Source organism: Acanthochromis polyacanthus, chromosome 7 (assembly GCF_021347895.1).
Source record: "Acanthochromis polyacanthus isolate Apoly-LR-REF ecotype Palm Island chromosome 7, KAUST_Apoly_ChrSc, whole genome shotgun sequence".
Classification (NCBI taxonomy): Eukaryota; Metazoa; Chordata; class Actinopteri; family Pomacentridae; genus Acanthochromis; species Acanthochromis polyacanthus.
Window position 1 is genome coordinate 6,153,900 of NC_067119.1, and position 15,842 is coordinate 6,169,741.

The window sequence follows — 15,842 nt, forward strand, 5'->3', positions numbered from 1 at the left end:
ACTGGTACTATAAGTTTAGAGAGGTTTTTGTCTGCATCTTACAGATAAGATCCACACCAACATGTCAGAAACCTCTCAACACGAGAGTAAAGATCATTAAGGAAACCTCCCCATCCTCGCATCTGGTTTGCACTTGTGGGGATTTACGTGATTTGTGCCTTTCAGATTGCAGCGGAGCGAGAAAAGGAGCTTCAGAAGCAGGAGGAGGAGAAGCAGCAATCCAGCATCGCCCTGAAGAAAGCCAAGGAGGACCAGGCGCCAAAGACCTTCAAAGAAGGCATTGGGAAATACATCAAACCCCTCCACAATGTAAGGACACAACTTGAAATACTAAATAACTGCTTTTAATGTTGAAGTGACTCATCCATTGGGCACCACTGTGCTGTATGTAACAGCTGCACAAACCTGAATATTTACTCCACTCTGTTGGCAGAATTTGGATTAAAAAGTAGGAAAGTTTACTGCATATTTTCTCCCATTCTGATGGTAGCGACTTGTGAAAAAGGACAGTAATGAATGGATGATAAACATGATTGCGTAGCGACATAGCACCGCAGAATGGGGTCCAAGCCTAATGTGAAAAACTGCCAATTATGGAGAAGATTACCAGTTCTCCCCCATGGGGATAATTCAGGTTTATTATCCGGAGCATATTTTTGCTGAGTTTTAGGTACATGGTGTTGTATTATGTGACATTTCACTTCACTTTCTCTTGTTTTGGGATAATATTCAGAATGATCTTGCACCTTATAGCTGAATTTTATCGCTCAGAAGAGATCAGAACAGTAGATTTTTTGTACTTCTGCACCAATAAATTTAGCCACGTAGAGGTTTTTATGGTGGTTTTATGTTTAAATTCATTTATGATGTTCACTTTACACACCGTATGAACCCTGTAGCGATTGTGGAGATACTGAAATTACTGTCATTGTCCAAAATTCGGGTGCATTAGCTGAACTGGAGATATTGTACTTTGGCTAAAGGGTGTGTTCAGAAATGATGATGAGACTCTTGATGAGTTACCCAACATCATCCTGCTCCTGTCATCACATCATTTCATTTCATTTTGCAGAACATGTCAGTATTAATGGTTTAAATTACAGTCTGTTCATTTTCCAGGACAGTTTAATGTAACTCTGGCATGTTTGATTTTTCAGCAGATATTAATGGTCCTTTAATGGGCCAGCTTTTTCATTTGTAGACTTCCAAGACGATGACTGTTATGTACTTCTAAAATTGACTCACAATGCTAGAAACATGTTTTGGCACGAACTTAAAGCATTAAGTATAGTCTGGACCATTTATTCTGCTTAATTGTGACTCAACATGACTTTTATTCTTCTCTCTACATCAAATAAGGGTTTTATATTTGCCCTAATCCCCAACTCTTCAGCTCTTCAGACCAGTTTTAGATCAATGTTTTGGTTTCCCAGCTGCACATTAACTCCTTTGTTGTGTCTCGCTGCTCTTTTCCAAACCCCTCTCTCATATATAGTAAAACTTTAAGCAGCTCTTCACATCAAACAGATGGAGCAGTATTCACCGCTTAACAACAAACAGCTGAGAGAAAAAGTCAGTGAGTGTCTTTAGCTGCCTGATGTTTGTTCTGTAGGAAGAGTTTGTGTACAGGCTGACTTTGATCATTCATTTCGAAGACCTCCACCTTCCAAAACCTTAAAAATACTAAAATACCCAAAATCATGAAGCCCTTCAAAACTTCCATAAATTACAAGATATCCAAACTATCAAGACCTTCAAAACTTCAAGGACCTCAAATCTCAAAAACCTTTAAGAAATTAAAAACTTTCAAAGATTAAAGACTTCCAAAGCTTTCCAGACCTGAAAATCTTCCAGTCCTCCAAAACTTCCAGAATCATAGTTGTCCACAACCCTTAAGACCTCAGAAACCTTGAAATTTAAAAAACTTCCAAGACCACAAAATGCTGACCAGCCTGTAAGACCTTGAATACCTTCAAGACTCAGCTTCCTTTAAAACCTCAAAAATGTGAAATCTCAAAAACTCTCATGTCCTTAAAAACGTTTAAACCTGAAAGATTAAAGACCTCAAAATCTAAAACACCTGAAAGTCTTCGACATTGGTGCTGTTTTTAAAAAGTTAATTTTTCAAATCTTTAGGATCTCAAAAGCCAAGAACCATGGAACATCCAAAGCCTTTGAAATTTACAAAACTTTCAAGACCCCAAGAACCTTAGAAATTTCAAGACTTCAAAAGCCCAAGGACTTCCAAATTTTGCAGACCTGAAAAAACTAAAAGACTTGCAGACAATACACCAACTCAGAAATTTTGAAGACCTCCAAAACCTTCAAACCACAAACACTTTCAAGATGTTGAAGTCCTTAAAGTCCTTAAAACATGTCTAGGACTACCAAAATTTTCAAGGCTTGAAAAAAATGTAAAACCTCCAAACTTTAAAGTCTCAAAATCCTAACCCCAAGAACTACAAGAAGTCCTCACAGTCTTCCAAAAACTGCAAGAATTTTGAAGACCTCCCAAATCCAAATTGTCAAAACCTTCAACACTCCATCTTCTCCAGTGTGACAATATAGGAACTTTAGAGTTTAAACTGCTGGTTAAAACAATGAGGACATTTGAAAACTTCTCCTGGGATGTTTTAAACACCAATAATTAATCAAAATATTTATACTATGTTGACGTCTTCCTTGTTCTCCAGGAAACGTTCAGCGGCTGAAGACGACAGCGGTCCATCCACCAGTGGAGCAGCAGCCAAGAAGTCCAAAGGGAAGACGAGCTTTGGAGACTTCAGCTCCTGGTAGCACCGACAGATGCAGCTTCCACCAGTTTGAACTTTAACTGATCAACCTGAGCGCAAACAGAATTAATTTCATTCATACGTTAGGTTTTTATATCAACTGTCATCTCCCAATAGTGTTTCTTGCATCCTGTGAATCTAATCTATTAAAGCTACATTTTTTTCATAGATAAAGATTTGATCTCATTTTTTACATGTTCCTCAAAGTTTGAAGACTGTTGGTTTTTTGTTCCATGAACTGCTTTGAAGTGAATAAAATGGGCTGTGTAGTGTCGTCAGAAGGTGGCGCTGTAGGCTACAGGGATGGAATAATCGGAGTAGAAGAAGCTAAACTCAAAATAAATAAATAAATCTGGAAATAAACAGTAAACTGTTCAAAAAATACTAGTTAAAAATTGTTGAAATAACACTTATTTCCTCAGCATTATGACAGTTGAATCAACAGATCAGTTATGAACGTCATAAAACATCTTGTGTAATTGCATGAAGCTGTGCTGTTGATTCTTTTTTCAGATCTCGCTGTGCTGGTTGAACCTGCGGTATCTGTGATGGCACCCTTGTGTCACATAACGCATAATTTATTGGATGCTCGGTTATCGGCCTAATGCTGCTGCACTCGAGCCTCATTATTTAGCTGCTGGCAGCGGTTGCCAAGCTTTGGGCTTTTACCTGAATGAATGCACCCTTGAGTGTCCTCGCCGTCTGCCCTGTCTGAGCGGGATTAAGCTTTGTAAACAGGAGAGGCGGAAAATGAAGTTGGTGCCCTCCAAAACTGAACTTCCTGACCTACACGATTATCCTTTTCACACATGGGGTGCTAAAACCGAGTCGTTCGTTCTCCAGCCAGCGGAAAATGAATTCCAGCAGGTTCTGGGACACCGAAGTCACTAATTGAATGAATAATTGAGGCGTGTGGTTGTTGCAGGGAATGGATGGGCGACTTGAGACGCAGAAGCAACAAGAAAACAGTAACTTTAGACACTTCTCTGTTCACATAATGCACCCAAGTGTCCAAGAGGAGGCTAAAAATACACCAGTTTATTGGTTACACGTGTAAACATGGGCGTACATACATTAAGGCACGTGTCAAACTCAAGGCCCACGAGATCATTTTACATTGATTTATTATTATTATCATTATGGCCCGATGATATGAAGCGCTGATAACACACAAACTACAGATCCCATAATGCAGTGCAACAGTTGCCTTGCCTAGTGTTCCTAGCCTTGCCGAATGATAGGTTAGCTGGGAACGTTTTCGTCTCATTTAAGTCAAGCGTCTGTTATTGTCTGCAACCCTATTGTAATGTCAAAGCTAGCCCTTAAAGGCATTAGAGGAGATTTAATTTCCTACGACTTTGAACGTAGCATGCGCACATACAACCTCTCTCTAACCCCCCCCTTAACATTTACAAAGAAACGCCCCCCTCCAGAAACTTGCGTAGGACTCGTGAAGTTGTCTTTTACGGCTGGGTCCCCCTGGATCTTTATCTGCCATTATGTAAAAAAAGATGAGCAAAACAAGTCTCCAGCTAACTACGAAGCTATACCAAAGCAACACATACAGAAAACACTAAGTCCAAGCCGTATGTAATCTACATAACTAGGCCTGAGCCGGAAGATTTTTGATTGACAGGAAAGGGAGCAAAGCAAACACCTCAGTCCGAGCGTGTTGATTGGCTGATGTTTTTCAGGTTCTGCCATGTCCACAGTTATTTTATTTATTTATTTATTTATTTTAGAAACCATACATACAGTCCACTAAAGGTCAGTATATTCATTTTATGTGAATCAGACAAATTAAACAAAAAAAACATCCTCCATAATGCCTTTAACAATGGCGAAAAGAAAAGTTGATTCTGAAAACGGAGACTTTCAAAGCGATGGGAGGCTGAGTTTATGTATGTTGACATTGCCGGTAAAGCCGTGTGTCTTATTTGTGGAGCTAATGTTTCCCCGAAGAGAAATACTGAATTTCCCTTCAGAGATGAATAAAGTGATTCTATTCTATTCTATTCTAATGTGGCTGTAATTAAGGACTTTATATGTTATTTGGGATCCAAAACTTGGGTCTTTGCACTATTTAGGCCAAATTTTGAGAATTTTATATGTTACAAGACCTAAAGAATTAATAACATCACCCTCAGAAAAACGGTTTACCAGTAAATCCATTTTAAGGGTTTGGTATCTCAAGAAAAAATGTTGAGGACACAGACAAAACTGTTATCTCCGCATTTTCCTGGTATTTCTGACCATTTGGTAACTAAAAATGTCTCTTATGAAACCTCAGTTTTAAAAAAATGCTCAAATTGAAATTCTTTATTCTCAACCTGTAATTTTAAAGGATAAATGTTAAGTACTTGCCTTTTCCAACCTCTCAGATGAAAAAATTTACTGCTTTTCTTTGTTTATAGACTTGTTGAAAATGGTGTTATTAGTGAGTAGTTTCCATCAGCTATATTTATGTACTTTTGGTGAGTTAAGAGCCAAAAAGGTTAGGACATGCTGGTTTAATTATTAGTTAGAAGGAAAAGTCAGTGTAAATAGGAAATATTCAAGATTCAAATACTTTATAATTGCCAGTTTTTAATGATTAAGATAAGATGCAAAGTTGTTATTTCTTGTCTGTTGGCTGCAGGAGAATAGAACAGAATATGCTTTATTGTCATTATACAATGTATAACGAAATTGGAAAGGTTCTCCTTTTCAGTGCAAGAAAATCTTAAGAAATAGTGCAATAGTGGAGGTGAACTTACACAACACTCTTTTCCCACCGTCCAAAAATAATAATTTTATAAATGACGATAAAACGGGGACTGAGAAACTGAGGGAACACTACTATAAACAACTGCAATGCAATAAACCCTAGTGCAGTGTTGTATATAGTTCTCTTGTCTCGGCAAAAATGATGTCGTTTTGTTAGAATCCCTAAGATATAAACAGTTAAGCAGTTTTAAGTCTTATAACCTTACAACAGACAGATTTAACTGGTATCAATCTTCTCTTCTGAGCGCCAATAAAAGCATTGCCCACAATGTCTTGTTTTATTTCAGCAAAGGAAGACCGGAGAGTTATTTGGTATTTACTGCCCTGTCCAGCGTCTAGTTTTATTATGGATAACACACTTAAACAGGCAGTAACAGCTGTCTGCAGCAGCTCCAGTTATGGGATGTTCTGTATACAGTTGTTCTAGAGGACACTTGACTCAGCTTGACTACTTGTAATCATTAGTCCACTTTTATCTCCTGCAAGAGGCCAAGTAGAGGACACTGTCTTTATAAAGTCATCTCCACACCTCCTCGGTCCTGTAATAAAGAGTGACCAGAAGTCTCAGAGCGTACGTGCATAAAATGGAAATGTGAGTCGGTGGACATCATCATCATCGTCTCTTTATTTCAGGCCTCCGTTTGAAGTCGACTCCTGAGAATAGACATGAGCAGTGATACAGCCGGGGAGAGGTTGTGTTGAGGACAGTTATTGTGGTCTAGTTCAGCATCTTCTTCCAGATTTTTTACACTATTTAGGAATATGTCTACCTTTTAAAAGCATAGTCCTGCTTATGTCCACATTCCCACTTTAAATTTCCAGAGCAGGACTCTATATAGCATGTTTTATGGCTTAAACTGAGGATTTTTGTCTTCTCTGTATATAAAGATGAACAAATAATACAGCAAATCATTTCAACCTTTAGTCGCTAGACTGGTTATATATTTAATATGTCTAATCATTTCATTAATCCAAGTTTAAAAAAAAAAAAAAAAAAAAAGAACATTTCGGATATCCACACCAGAAATTTCCCTACAGCAAATACTTTTAGCATTCATGTTTATGGGGTTTCTCATCACCTTTACCAACAATTTGGCTGTAGCTGTGTTTTGCTTGTGACTAGTTGTAATTTCAGTTTCGAAAATCTGGAGTTTAGTCCTGACAGGTCATAAATCTAACTTCAAGATATCTACAGTGTTCTTTTAGATCTCTTAAATCAAGTTTGAACTGGTCAAAATGCTGTTGTAGATGTCTTAGGATGGATGGATGGATGGATGAATGGATACTTCTGGGAGGATTACACCATCTAGATTTGGTTTGATTTGAGGTAGGAGAATCACATTCATACATCAACGATTTTGCTGTGAACTATGGTCATGTCCTACAGGAATGTTTGCAGATATATGGACCTACAAAAATCCACATATTAGTGTGTAAAAATTCAATCAGGGCCCTTTTGTATTTAGCTAGAATGTGCCTTTAAGTTACTGAGTGTTGAGATTGGGCTCAGGCCTTAGCATGCCAGTTTCAGTAACTCTTTAGAGCCTTCCATCCATCATTTTGTGTTAAACAAATATACACAGATTTTTCCACTAACATAAGTTGTCATGTAACATAGGGCTCTAACTTTTCAGATGTGTCTCGATTTGTTTCAGAAAGACGGCATTTGTAAGAAATGTAATGTAAGAAATATTTGACTACCTAAGTTGAAGTTCCCAGTATGAGCAGGCTACCACTCAAAAGTTTGGGCTCACCCAGATAATTTCATGTTTTCCACGAATAAGCCCACTTTTTTCATGTGCTAACATAACTGCACAAGGGTTTTCTAATCATCAATGAGCCTTTCAACACCATTAGCTAACACAATGTAGCATTAGAACACAGGAGTGATGGTTGCTGGAAATGTTCCTCTGTACCCCTATGGAGATATTCCATTAAAAATCACTCCATTTACCATTTAATTTATCACATTCACAATGTCTAGACTGTATTTCCGATTCATTTAATGTTATCTTCATTGGGAAAAAAAACTGCTTTACTTTCAAAAATAAGGACATTTCTAAGTGATCTCAAACTTTTGATCAGTAGGGTATGGACACAGGTGAGTGTTGAGTTTTTGATTGTGCTTTAGCCTGCTCATACTGAAGAAATAAGATTATGTTTTTTCCAAAAACTTCTACTTTCTTTCAACATAAAGCTCTAAATTCCTCTCATGCACCCTCATCCTTTTTTCTCTTTGAGTAAATTTGCATGAATAAAATAAGAAATCTCTAATTACAGAGCCAGCAAGCAAGCTCAAGAGTCAGACAAATAATTCAACATTTCACAGTTGATATGTTTGCTGGTACACATTCCAGTACTCAATAAGTATTTAAACTCTGCTGCATTGGAAATGACTCACAATACAAACAGTCTTTGATTACACATCAAATTTATTTCCATCTGGATTTCACTCACAGCTTGAAACAGTGGCGTTAACTGTGTGAAACATAATTTCTGTCAGCTGTGTGTTTGAACAAAACCTGCTGTTTATTAAAAATGAACCCAAACCTTAACATCCAACCTTCAGACTTTCCAGCCCTTTAGGGACCAGCTGTCAGCAGCAGTGTTCAGGCCTTTTTACATTCCTCCTCCTCTAAATTACAACCATCAGCTGTCTGTCTGCTTTCATTTCGCGGGGTGGCCCTCCATTTTACATGCAGCAACCATTTCACTGTGCTGAAAGTGAGAGAGATCACTTGTTACGTTTTAAGACAAGGAAATGAATCACCTGTCCTGGAAAAGGGGGTATCCGCGACTCTCTGCACTGCCTTCTTCTCTGCACCACATCGAGGGCAAAGGGTTTATCTGAGCAGCAGCTTTTTAATCTAAAACATTTATGATGTTACACAGTCCAGAGAGAGATGAAGAAGTGAACCACTGAAGCCCTCCACTGTCAGAAAAGCTTCCATCCTCACTCTATTTTAGATTATGTCCTGCAATGACAAATGTGTTGAGTCGTAGTGAGCTTTTACTTGTGCTGATCTTATTACTTTACATGACAAGTACAATAAATGATTTTGAAATGAGATGCATGAGATAAAGCTAGTGTAAGAGAAGGAGAAAAAACAACAACCACCACGAGCTGTTGCATAAAAAATGGAAAAGAGAAACTTAACTGCCAACTGCTCTACAATGAAAACGTCTCTGTCAATGAGTAATTCATGATTTTAGAACGAAATGTGCATATGTCAACCTACAACTGATGCTATTAGCAAGCAAATGTTAGCATCAGTTAGTTCATTCAGCTAAGTATGCCGTTTTCAGATGTAAAAGTATAAAACTTTTTTTTTTTAAAAATATGAATAGCTGTACAGTTTGAGCCGATCTGATGTTATTAGCAAGTTAACATTAGCCTTGTCAGTTTGTTGTGTTAGCAGCTAATGCTAAACTTCACTATTAGTACACAGGAAAGGTGAAATTTTACAACAAATTCTAACACAACGTACATGGAGAAATGTGTGAGTCAGTTATAAATATTCACAATTCAAAATTTGCCTTAAAATTAATTGTAACTTTTCTGATTTCATTAGCAAGCTAGCGTAAGCTTTGTCAGTTTGGTCTGTTAGCAGCTAATGCTAAACTTGACTATTAGCACACAGGAAAGGGGAAATTTTACAACAAATTCTAACACAACATACATGGAGAAATGTGTGTATCAGTTATAAATATTCACAATTCAAAATTTGCCTGAAAATTAATTATAACTTATCTGATGTTATTAGCAAGCTAACGTTAACTTTGTCAGTTTGGTCTGTTAGCAGCTAATGCTAAACTTAACTATTAGTACACAGGAAAGGGGAAATTTTACAACAAATTCTAACACAACATACATGGAAAATATCACCTCCTGATACCCATAAAGCGAGGGGTGTTTTATGGACAATTATTAAATGTAATTTCAATAGAAAATGTCTAGTTTTTATCTGCTTACAACCACATTCTAGTTGTGTTCTAACTTCTACATTGATTGTTTTTATGCTTAGAAGTGTTTGGGTGAATTGGTAGAGCTGATTGAAAACAATGTTGGGTATCTGTAATCAGATTTTCCAGAGCTGCAGAGGGGGGAAAAAAATTTTATTCGTCATATTTTACCAGTGGAACAAGCTATTTCTAAGATGCCACTTATCATGTGAAGCCTCGGAAAGTAAAATGGAACTTCAACTGTGCTATCATTTGTTCCATTGTGTCTACTTGCGAAACATGCTTTACTTTTTCTAGAGACCCAAAACAACAAACAGACTCTTGATGCTTTCTTTTGTATTGCTAAGCAGCAGAGGCAGCTGCTGGCTCTGTGTGAAAAGGACCATCCAGGCAATTTGATGGCTTTCAAGAGGCGACATGAAAGGCTCTGAAACAAACAATGCTGCTTCACCCAAACACTTTTTACATTTTGCTGGCTATTCTGTGAGCTTCTCTTTGTGAACGGGGCGGCGGGGAATTATCAAAATGGCCACTGAGAGCTCCCAACATAATTGACCAGACCTTTGTGCACATCAGACACAAGATGAAACGAAATGATCATAATTACTGTTGGAAAACTGAGCGGCTGCAGCAGTAAACAGTAACCAAAAAGGAATAGAGAAATAAGAAAGCAGCAAATGGACTTTTTAAAGGGTCTGTTCAGCCAAAATAACAAAAATAAACCCTTTACCCATTGTGCATCCAGTGGTGTTTGCCACCATCCATATAAATCACAGATTTCCCACTTGGAAAATAAATGTGACAGTCAGAGCTTTGAAGGTGTAATTGAGTGTGCAAGAGCCAGAAAAAGTAGTGAGACAAAAAGGACAACAAGCATGGATGATGGAGCTGTAAAAATGGTTGTAAGTGGACTTCAGAGATGGACAAATTGTTGTGAAAAATGCTAATTCTTCCCAGCGACTGCTACCTGTTCTAAAGTTTAAATCTGCCAACATAAGTCCAAGGACAGACTGAACAATGAAGTGAACCAAATGGTAATTCAGTCCGATTAACTGCCTAGTAAACGTCAGTTATGTTTTTATGTTCTGTTATTCTTGGAGGAGTTTTTAAAAGGTTGGCAGGCTTCCTATAGTGGGATATAAACTTAGCCCCTGAACCAGCAATGGCCCTCAAACTAATTTAGTTATTGTGGATATCAAATTATATAGTCACCAAATATCACCTTTGCTAAATTTTGTAATGTAGGAACACAAAATCCATGGCAATGAACAACTTTTTAGAGAATTAAACCAAACTAGGAACTGCAACAAAGATGAAGAAATGCAAGATGACCTTACAGTATTGGCCAAAAAAACATTAATTTGAAGACATCTGAATATTTCACCTTTATGTCTGAATTAGCATCTTGCTAATTTATCTGTAAAAGTCACAGAGGTAATCTTACTAGGTCAGACCTACTAGTGTTTATGTAGCACTTTGAACACGGCACAAGTTTGATTTTTCTCCATTTCTGCACCAGCATTTGTCCAGAAAGATCATAGAGAGCAAAAGACAGCTTATAAAAACAGCTTGTTTCTCCTTCTGGATGTTGATTAGAGCCATTAGTGTGAACTACTGTGAAATTGTGGTTGCTTTAAGGCACTAAAAAGAGTCAGCTCTGGGACTAGCATTGTGGAAATATACACAAAAATCAGAAATTATAGTGTTTGTTATAAGTTTCTTATTTGTACTCTTGCTGACATTATTCTTAAAAAATAACCTAAATTAAGGTGTGAAGAGAATTATGAAAAATTAGCTATGACTAAATGACAGAATGGGCTCCAGCCCCCCCCCCCCCCCCCCCCCCCCCCCCGCGACACTAGTAAGGATAAAGCGGTGTATAGAGAATGGATGGATGGATAAATGACAGAATGCTTTAAAAGAAGTAGTTCTGTTGCGTATCCCATGTCAGAAAACATCTATGGAGTCATATTTGTGGTCTGCTAATGAAATTAAAACGTCTGTTTTATCTCTGTTTTGGTCTCCACCACCATGAGACAGAAATATCTGCCTCTTTAGCTGCTAAATGAGGATGAGAATGTTCCACATCCTGTCAGAAAACAGTTTTAGAGTCACATTTGTGTCCATTCAATGGATGCAAATGTAATATAAAGTCTATATTTTGACTCTGTTTTGGTCTCCACCACCATGAAACAGAAATATCTGTCTTTTTAGCTCCTAATTGACCGAGTACTGCGTGTATTTATATTGAAAACAGCTTGTTTCTGTTATTGGATGTTGATTAGAGCCATCGGTGTGAACTGCTATAAAGTTGTGGTTGCTTAAAGGTACTAAAAAGAGTCAGCTGTGGGACTGCCATTGTGGAAATATATGCAAAACTATTATGTTAAGTTTGTTATATGTTTGTAAGTTCTAGTATTGCTGGCCTTATTTAACTTAAATGAAGGTGTGAGGAGCCTTATTAGGAAAAGTGACCTATAAATAAATGACAGGGTGCTGTAACATAAGCACTAATGTTAGATATCATATGTCAGAAAAGCAGCTTTAGCCTTGTATTTGTGGCTACTTAATGAAATTATAAGGTCTTTTTTTAACTCTGATTTGGTCTCCACCTCTATGGGACAGAAATATTTTCACTTTAGCTGCTAAATGCAGTCGTTGCTGATATGTCCTATTCATTTATATGGTGCTAAACAGTTAATGGGTTTATTTCAACCAAGCACAACTCTTTGCGCTGCTAGAAATGACGATTAGAGCGCTTAGTGAGAACTTGTGATTGCTTAAAACCACCAGAAAGTGTCAGCTGTTGGACTGTCATTCTGAAAACACAGGCAAAAACATGAATCTACGGTGTTTGTTGTGAGTTTTGTAAGAACTGTTATTGCTGTAAAGATCATATACAGTATAAATCTGACTCGGCTCTTTCTATTTGTTTTGAGTTGTAGAATTGTCATCAGATTCAGTTCAGAGCCTCAGAGAAGCTTTGTTCAGCCTCAGTCCTGTAATATTTTGAGCCACTTCAAGCCAAACCCCACCCAAAAATGCCCCACACCGTGCTCAGCTTGGATTGAAGTGCTTCTATTAGTACTAAAATAGTTCTCCAGACAGCTGTAAAACACTCCAGACCCCGTCGTCCGCCGTCACCTGCTCCCCTCAGAGGCGATGCTAATGTTTTGTCCTCGCATGTTAAGTTGGTGCGTCAGCAGAAGATCTCTGACACTCTGCTCCTCGATATGCATCTCTGCCTCCGTCCCCTTCTCTCCATGACATCACTCACCGCCTCTCCGATTGGTCGGCTGGCCTGTCAGTCCGACGCACCGACCAATGAGGCGCCGAGGGGAGTGTGGTGGGTGCAGGGCTGTAGCCATGGCGACAGTGGATGCTGAGCGCTGCCACGACTTTGTGTAGGCAGAGTCTGAATGGGGATGACATCACTGAGGGAGACAGGAGAAAAACAACATCTCCTCCAGTTCCTGTCTCTGTTTTTCTGCCCGTGACGATAACACCAAATGTTATTTAGAGGCGCCAGCAAAACAAAAGACATTTGATTCTTTGGACTGAAATACCTGGAAATTAAATTTGATTCCCTGTAAAGTGGATGGAAGCTGTCTGTATCTCTGTGATTCTGTCTGTGAAAAGATCACAGCTTATCGAAGACTGAAATGATATTTTCTCTGTGTCCTGTGGCCGTCATAAAAAGAAAACATCTGCTGCTGATTGTTTTGCTTTCGTTCAAAGGTTCCACAGGGTTTCAGTGATGGAATTATATTCATAGAAAAGCAGTATTTTACAACACAACATTAAAAAAGAATCAATTTCAAGCTAAAGATAAATCCGATATATAGCAAAAACAGTAATAACAACAGCTTAAAACCCAATTTTATTTTTTTAAATGGCAAGAGATTAATGCCAAAAAAATACCTACAGGGTGAAGAGTGTTAGTACTGTGAATGTAGAATAATACACCACAAAAAATTATCAATCTGAAACAGGAAAAAATTATTTATCCAGAAAAATGTAATGTAAAAGAGGCATTTTCATTTATTGACTATTAAAAAATGTTTGAAAGCAAATTAGAAAATCAAAAATTGCTAAAATATTAATCTTAAAAATTGTGTAAAATTCAAGAAAAGTTCCCGAATTTTCTAAAAATGTTTGACAAGATTCATTTTTAAAAATGACAGATTAATAGGGTGAATAAGTTGTTTTTAAGAAAGAAATGGTTGGGGAAAAATATTTCAAACAGAAAAATTAATTAGATATTAAAATAAATAAAGGCTATTAAAAAACTTGTTAAAAACTGTTAAAAAATCTTTTCTAAAACAAAAACATATCCTCAATGAATTAAATAAAATATTAAAGAATCAAAATTTAGTTGTGCAAATGTAAAACTTAAATTAAAGTTTGAAATAAAATCTGCAAATTAAAATAAATAAACAAAGCAAGAGAATAAAAACATAATCAATTCACCGAACATTTTATTATTAAAAAAAAAACCTTTGAAAAGAAATGAAAGCAACAGAAATGACAAGTTGACGGGGAAAATACTTTAATTACGTAAATGTAGAATTAATATTTAACTGTCACATATGTATAAAAACACTATTTAAAACATTAAAATGTAGATTCTGTTATTAAAAATCACAAATATGCAACAAGCAATACCTGTTGTTGATATATTTCCTTTTAATATATTAAATTCTATATATTTTAGTTGTTTTACACAAACCTGCTATATAAACCTCTACTTCACATCCCTAAGAGAGGAGTAGAGTTGACTTACATTTAAAAAAGCAGAATGTGAACTTTTACTAAGTGGTTTATTGGACACTATAACAAAATTCTAAGCAGATATAAGCGTTTATTAATGTATTTGTAACTAAACTCCTATTATGAATTTGCTTACAACCCCATAATAGTTGTTTTATATTTTGAATGAATATTAATAAAGTGAATTATAATATAGAAACAGTCAATAAAGTGATAATGATGAAGGTTTACTGACTGTTTTAACCCTTGTGCCTTGTCCAAAAGTCCAAAAATTCAGAAAAAAATTCCCCAAATTTATAAAAACAAAATTGAAATCTTCATGGAGAAAATTCCTGAAAAGTTTCACACAAAAGTTTTATTTTTTTAAATAAGAAAAATGCCCAAATTTGACAGCGAAATTCACTGGATTTTGGTTGATTTTTTTCTGAATGTTCTTAAACATTTTTTTATATTTGTTTTGTTCCACCAAAAAATGTTCAAAAATTTCCTAAAACAATTTTGAAAATGTGTAAGTTTTCACTGTGAATTGTTTTTTTTTTCCCCACATTTTTAAAACTTTAAAACGGGTCAATTTGACCCGAAGGACGACAGAAGGGTTAAACGGCTATGGTTTAACCAACCATAGCCAACAGAACTGGGTGTATATTTCTATAATGTTCTTTATTTTTCAGCCCAGTAACACCAGTACGCTGCTGCTGGTTCTCCTCCTGCAGTCTGATCGCTCTAAGCAGCTCTCTGGTGGCTTCATGGGGAGGTCCGCTGCTGCTCGGATGCTCGTCCTCCGGATCGTCTCCCCGGCTGTGACTCACCGCTCTGGGCGTCGGGGCCGGCCCCTCCTGCACATGACATCAGAGGCTGGAAATAGCAGCAGCAGCAGCGTTGAAGCTTCCAGTCATTGGAGGCTGCTGGGAGGCTGCAACCCAGGACTTCCAGCTGGGAGGGGATGAAAAAACAAAGAGGCAGAGGAGATGATGAAGCAGCAACAAGTCTGAAGCCTCTTCTGAATTAGATATTTTTTTTTTTTTTTAATTTTAACACCCTGCTGTTTGTTTCTCAGGAGCAGCAGTGATTTTCCTGAGTCGGTCATGTTTAACTATCCAAAAGTGTCAAAAACCAAAAAAAAATCCCAGTAAAAATTGTTTATACCTCATTATTAACTCCATTATTAAACAATTCTATCAATATTTAGTGCAACAGATCATGGTTCTATGATGATAATTCACTCCTTTTTCATGAAAAATGCATGTTAAAAGTTTTTTTTTTTTTATTGGAATGACATACAAACATCAATAGCTTTACATGACATTAATTTTTAATCATTTTTTAAAATTTTACATTTAGAATTTTATATTTATGGAGTCATAAATGTTGATAAATTAACACGCGACACCTCTTCTGTTCTGGGCAGGTTTGCAAATACGTGAAAAGAAACATTTTCATTTATATGTTGATTACACTTATTAAGCCAAGCAGAGAATGTTTCATATCGGAAAATTACTTTTAGCTATATTTCTTTGCAGATTTCCTAAAACAAACCGTTCTGTGGTTTAG

The 15,842-nt window shown here is 36.8% G+C and overlaps 1 protein-coding gene across 1 annotated transcript in view; it reads left to right on the top strand.

Moving 5' to 3' along the window:
• The window catches only part of ppil2 (peptidylprolyl isomerase (cyclophilin)-like 2), a 50,147-nt gene extending 47,181 nt beyond the window's left edge, over positions 1 to 2,966 (top strand). Inside the window, exon 19 of the mRNA XM_051951037.1 lies at positions 166 to 2,966. Coding sequence (XP_051806997.1) covers positions 166 to 348 — 183 coding nt within the window. The 3' untranslated portion in view covers positions 349 to 2,966. The remainder of the gene's footprint in view (positions 1 to 165) is intronic.
• Positions 2,967 to 15,842: the final 12,876 nt, after the last annotated feature.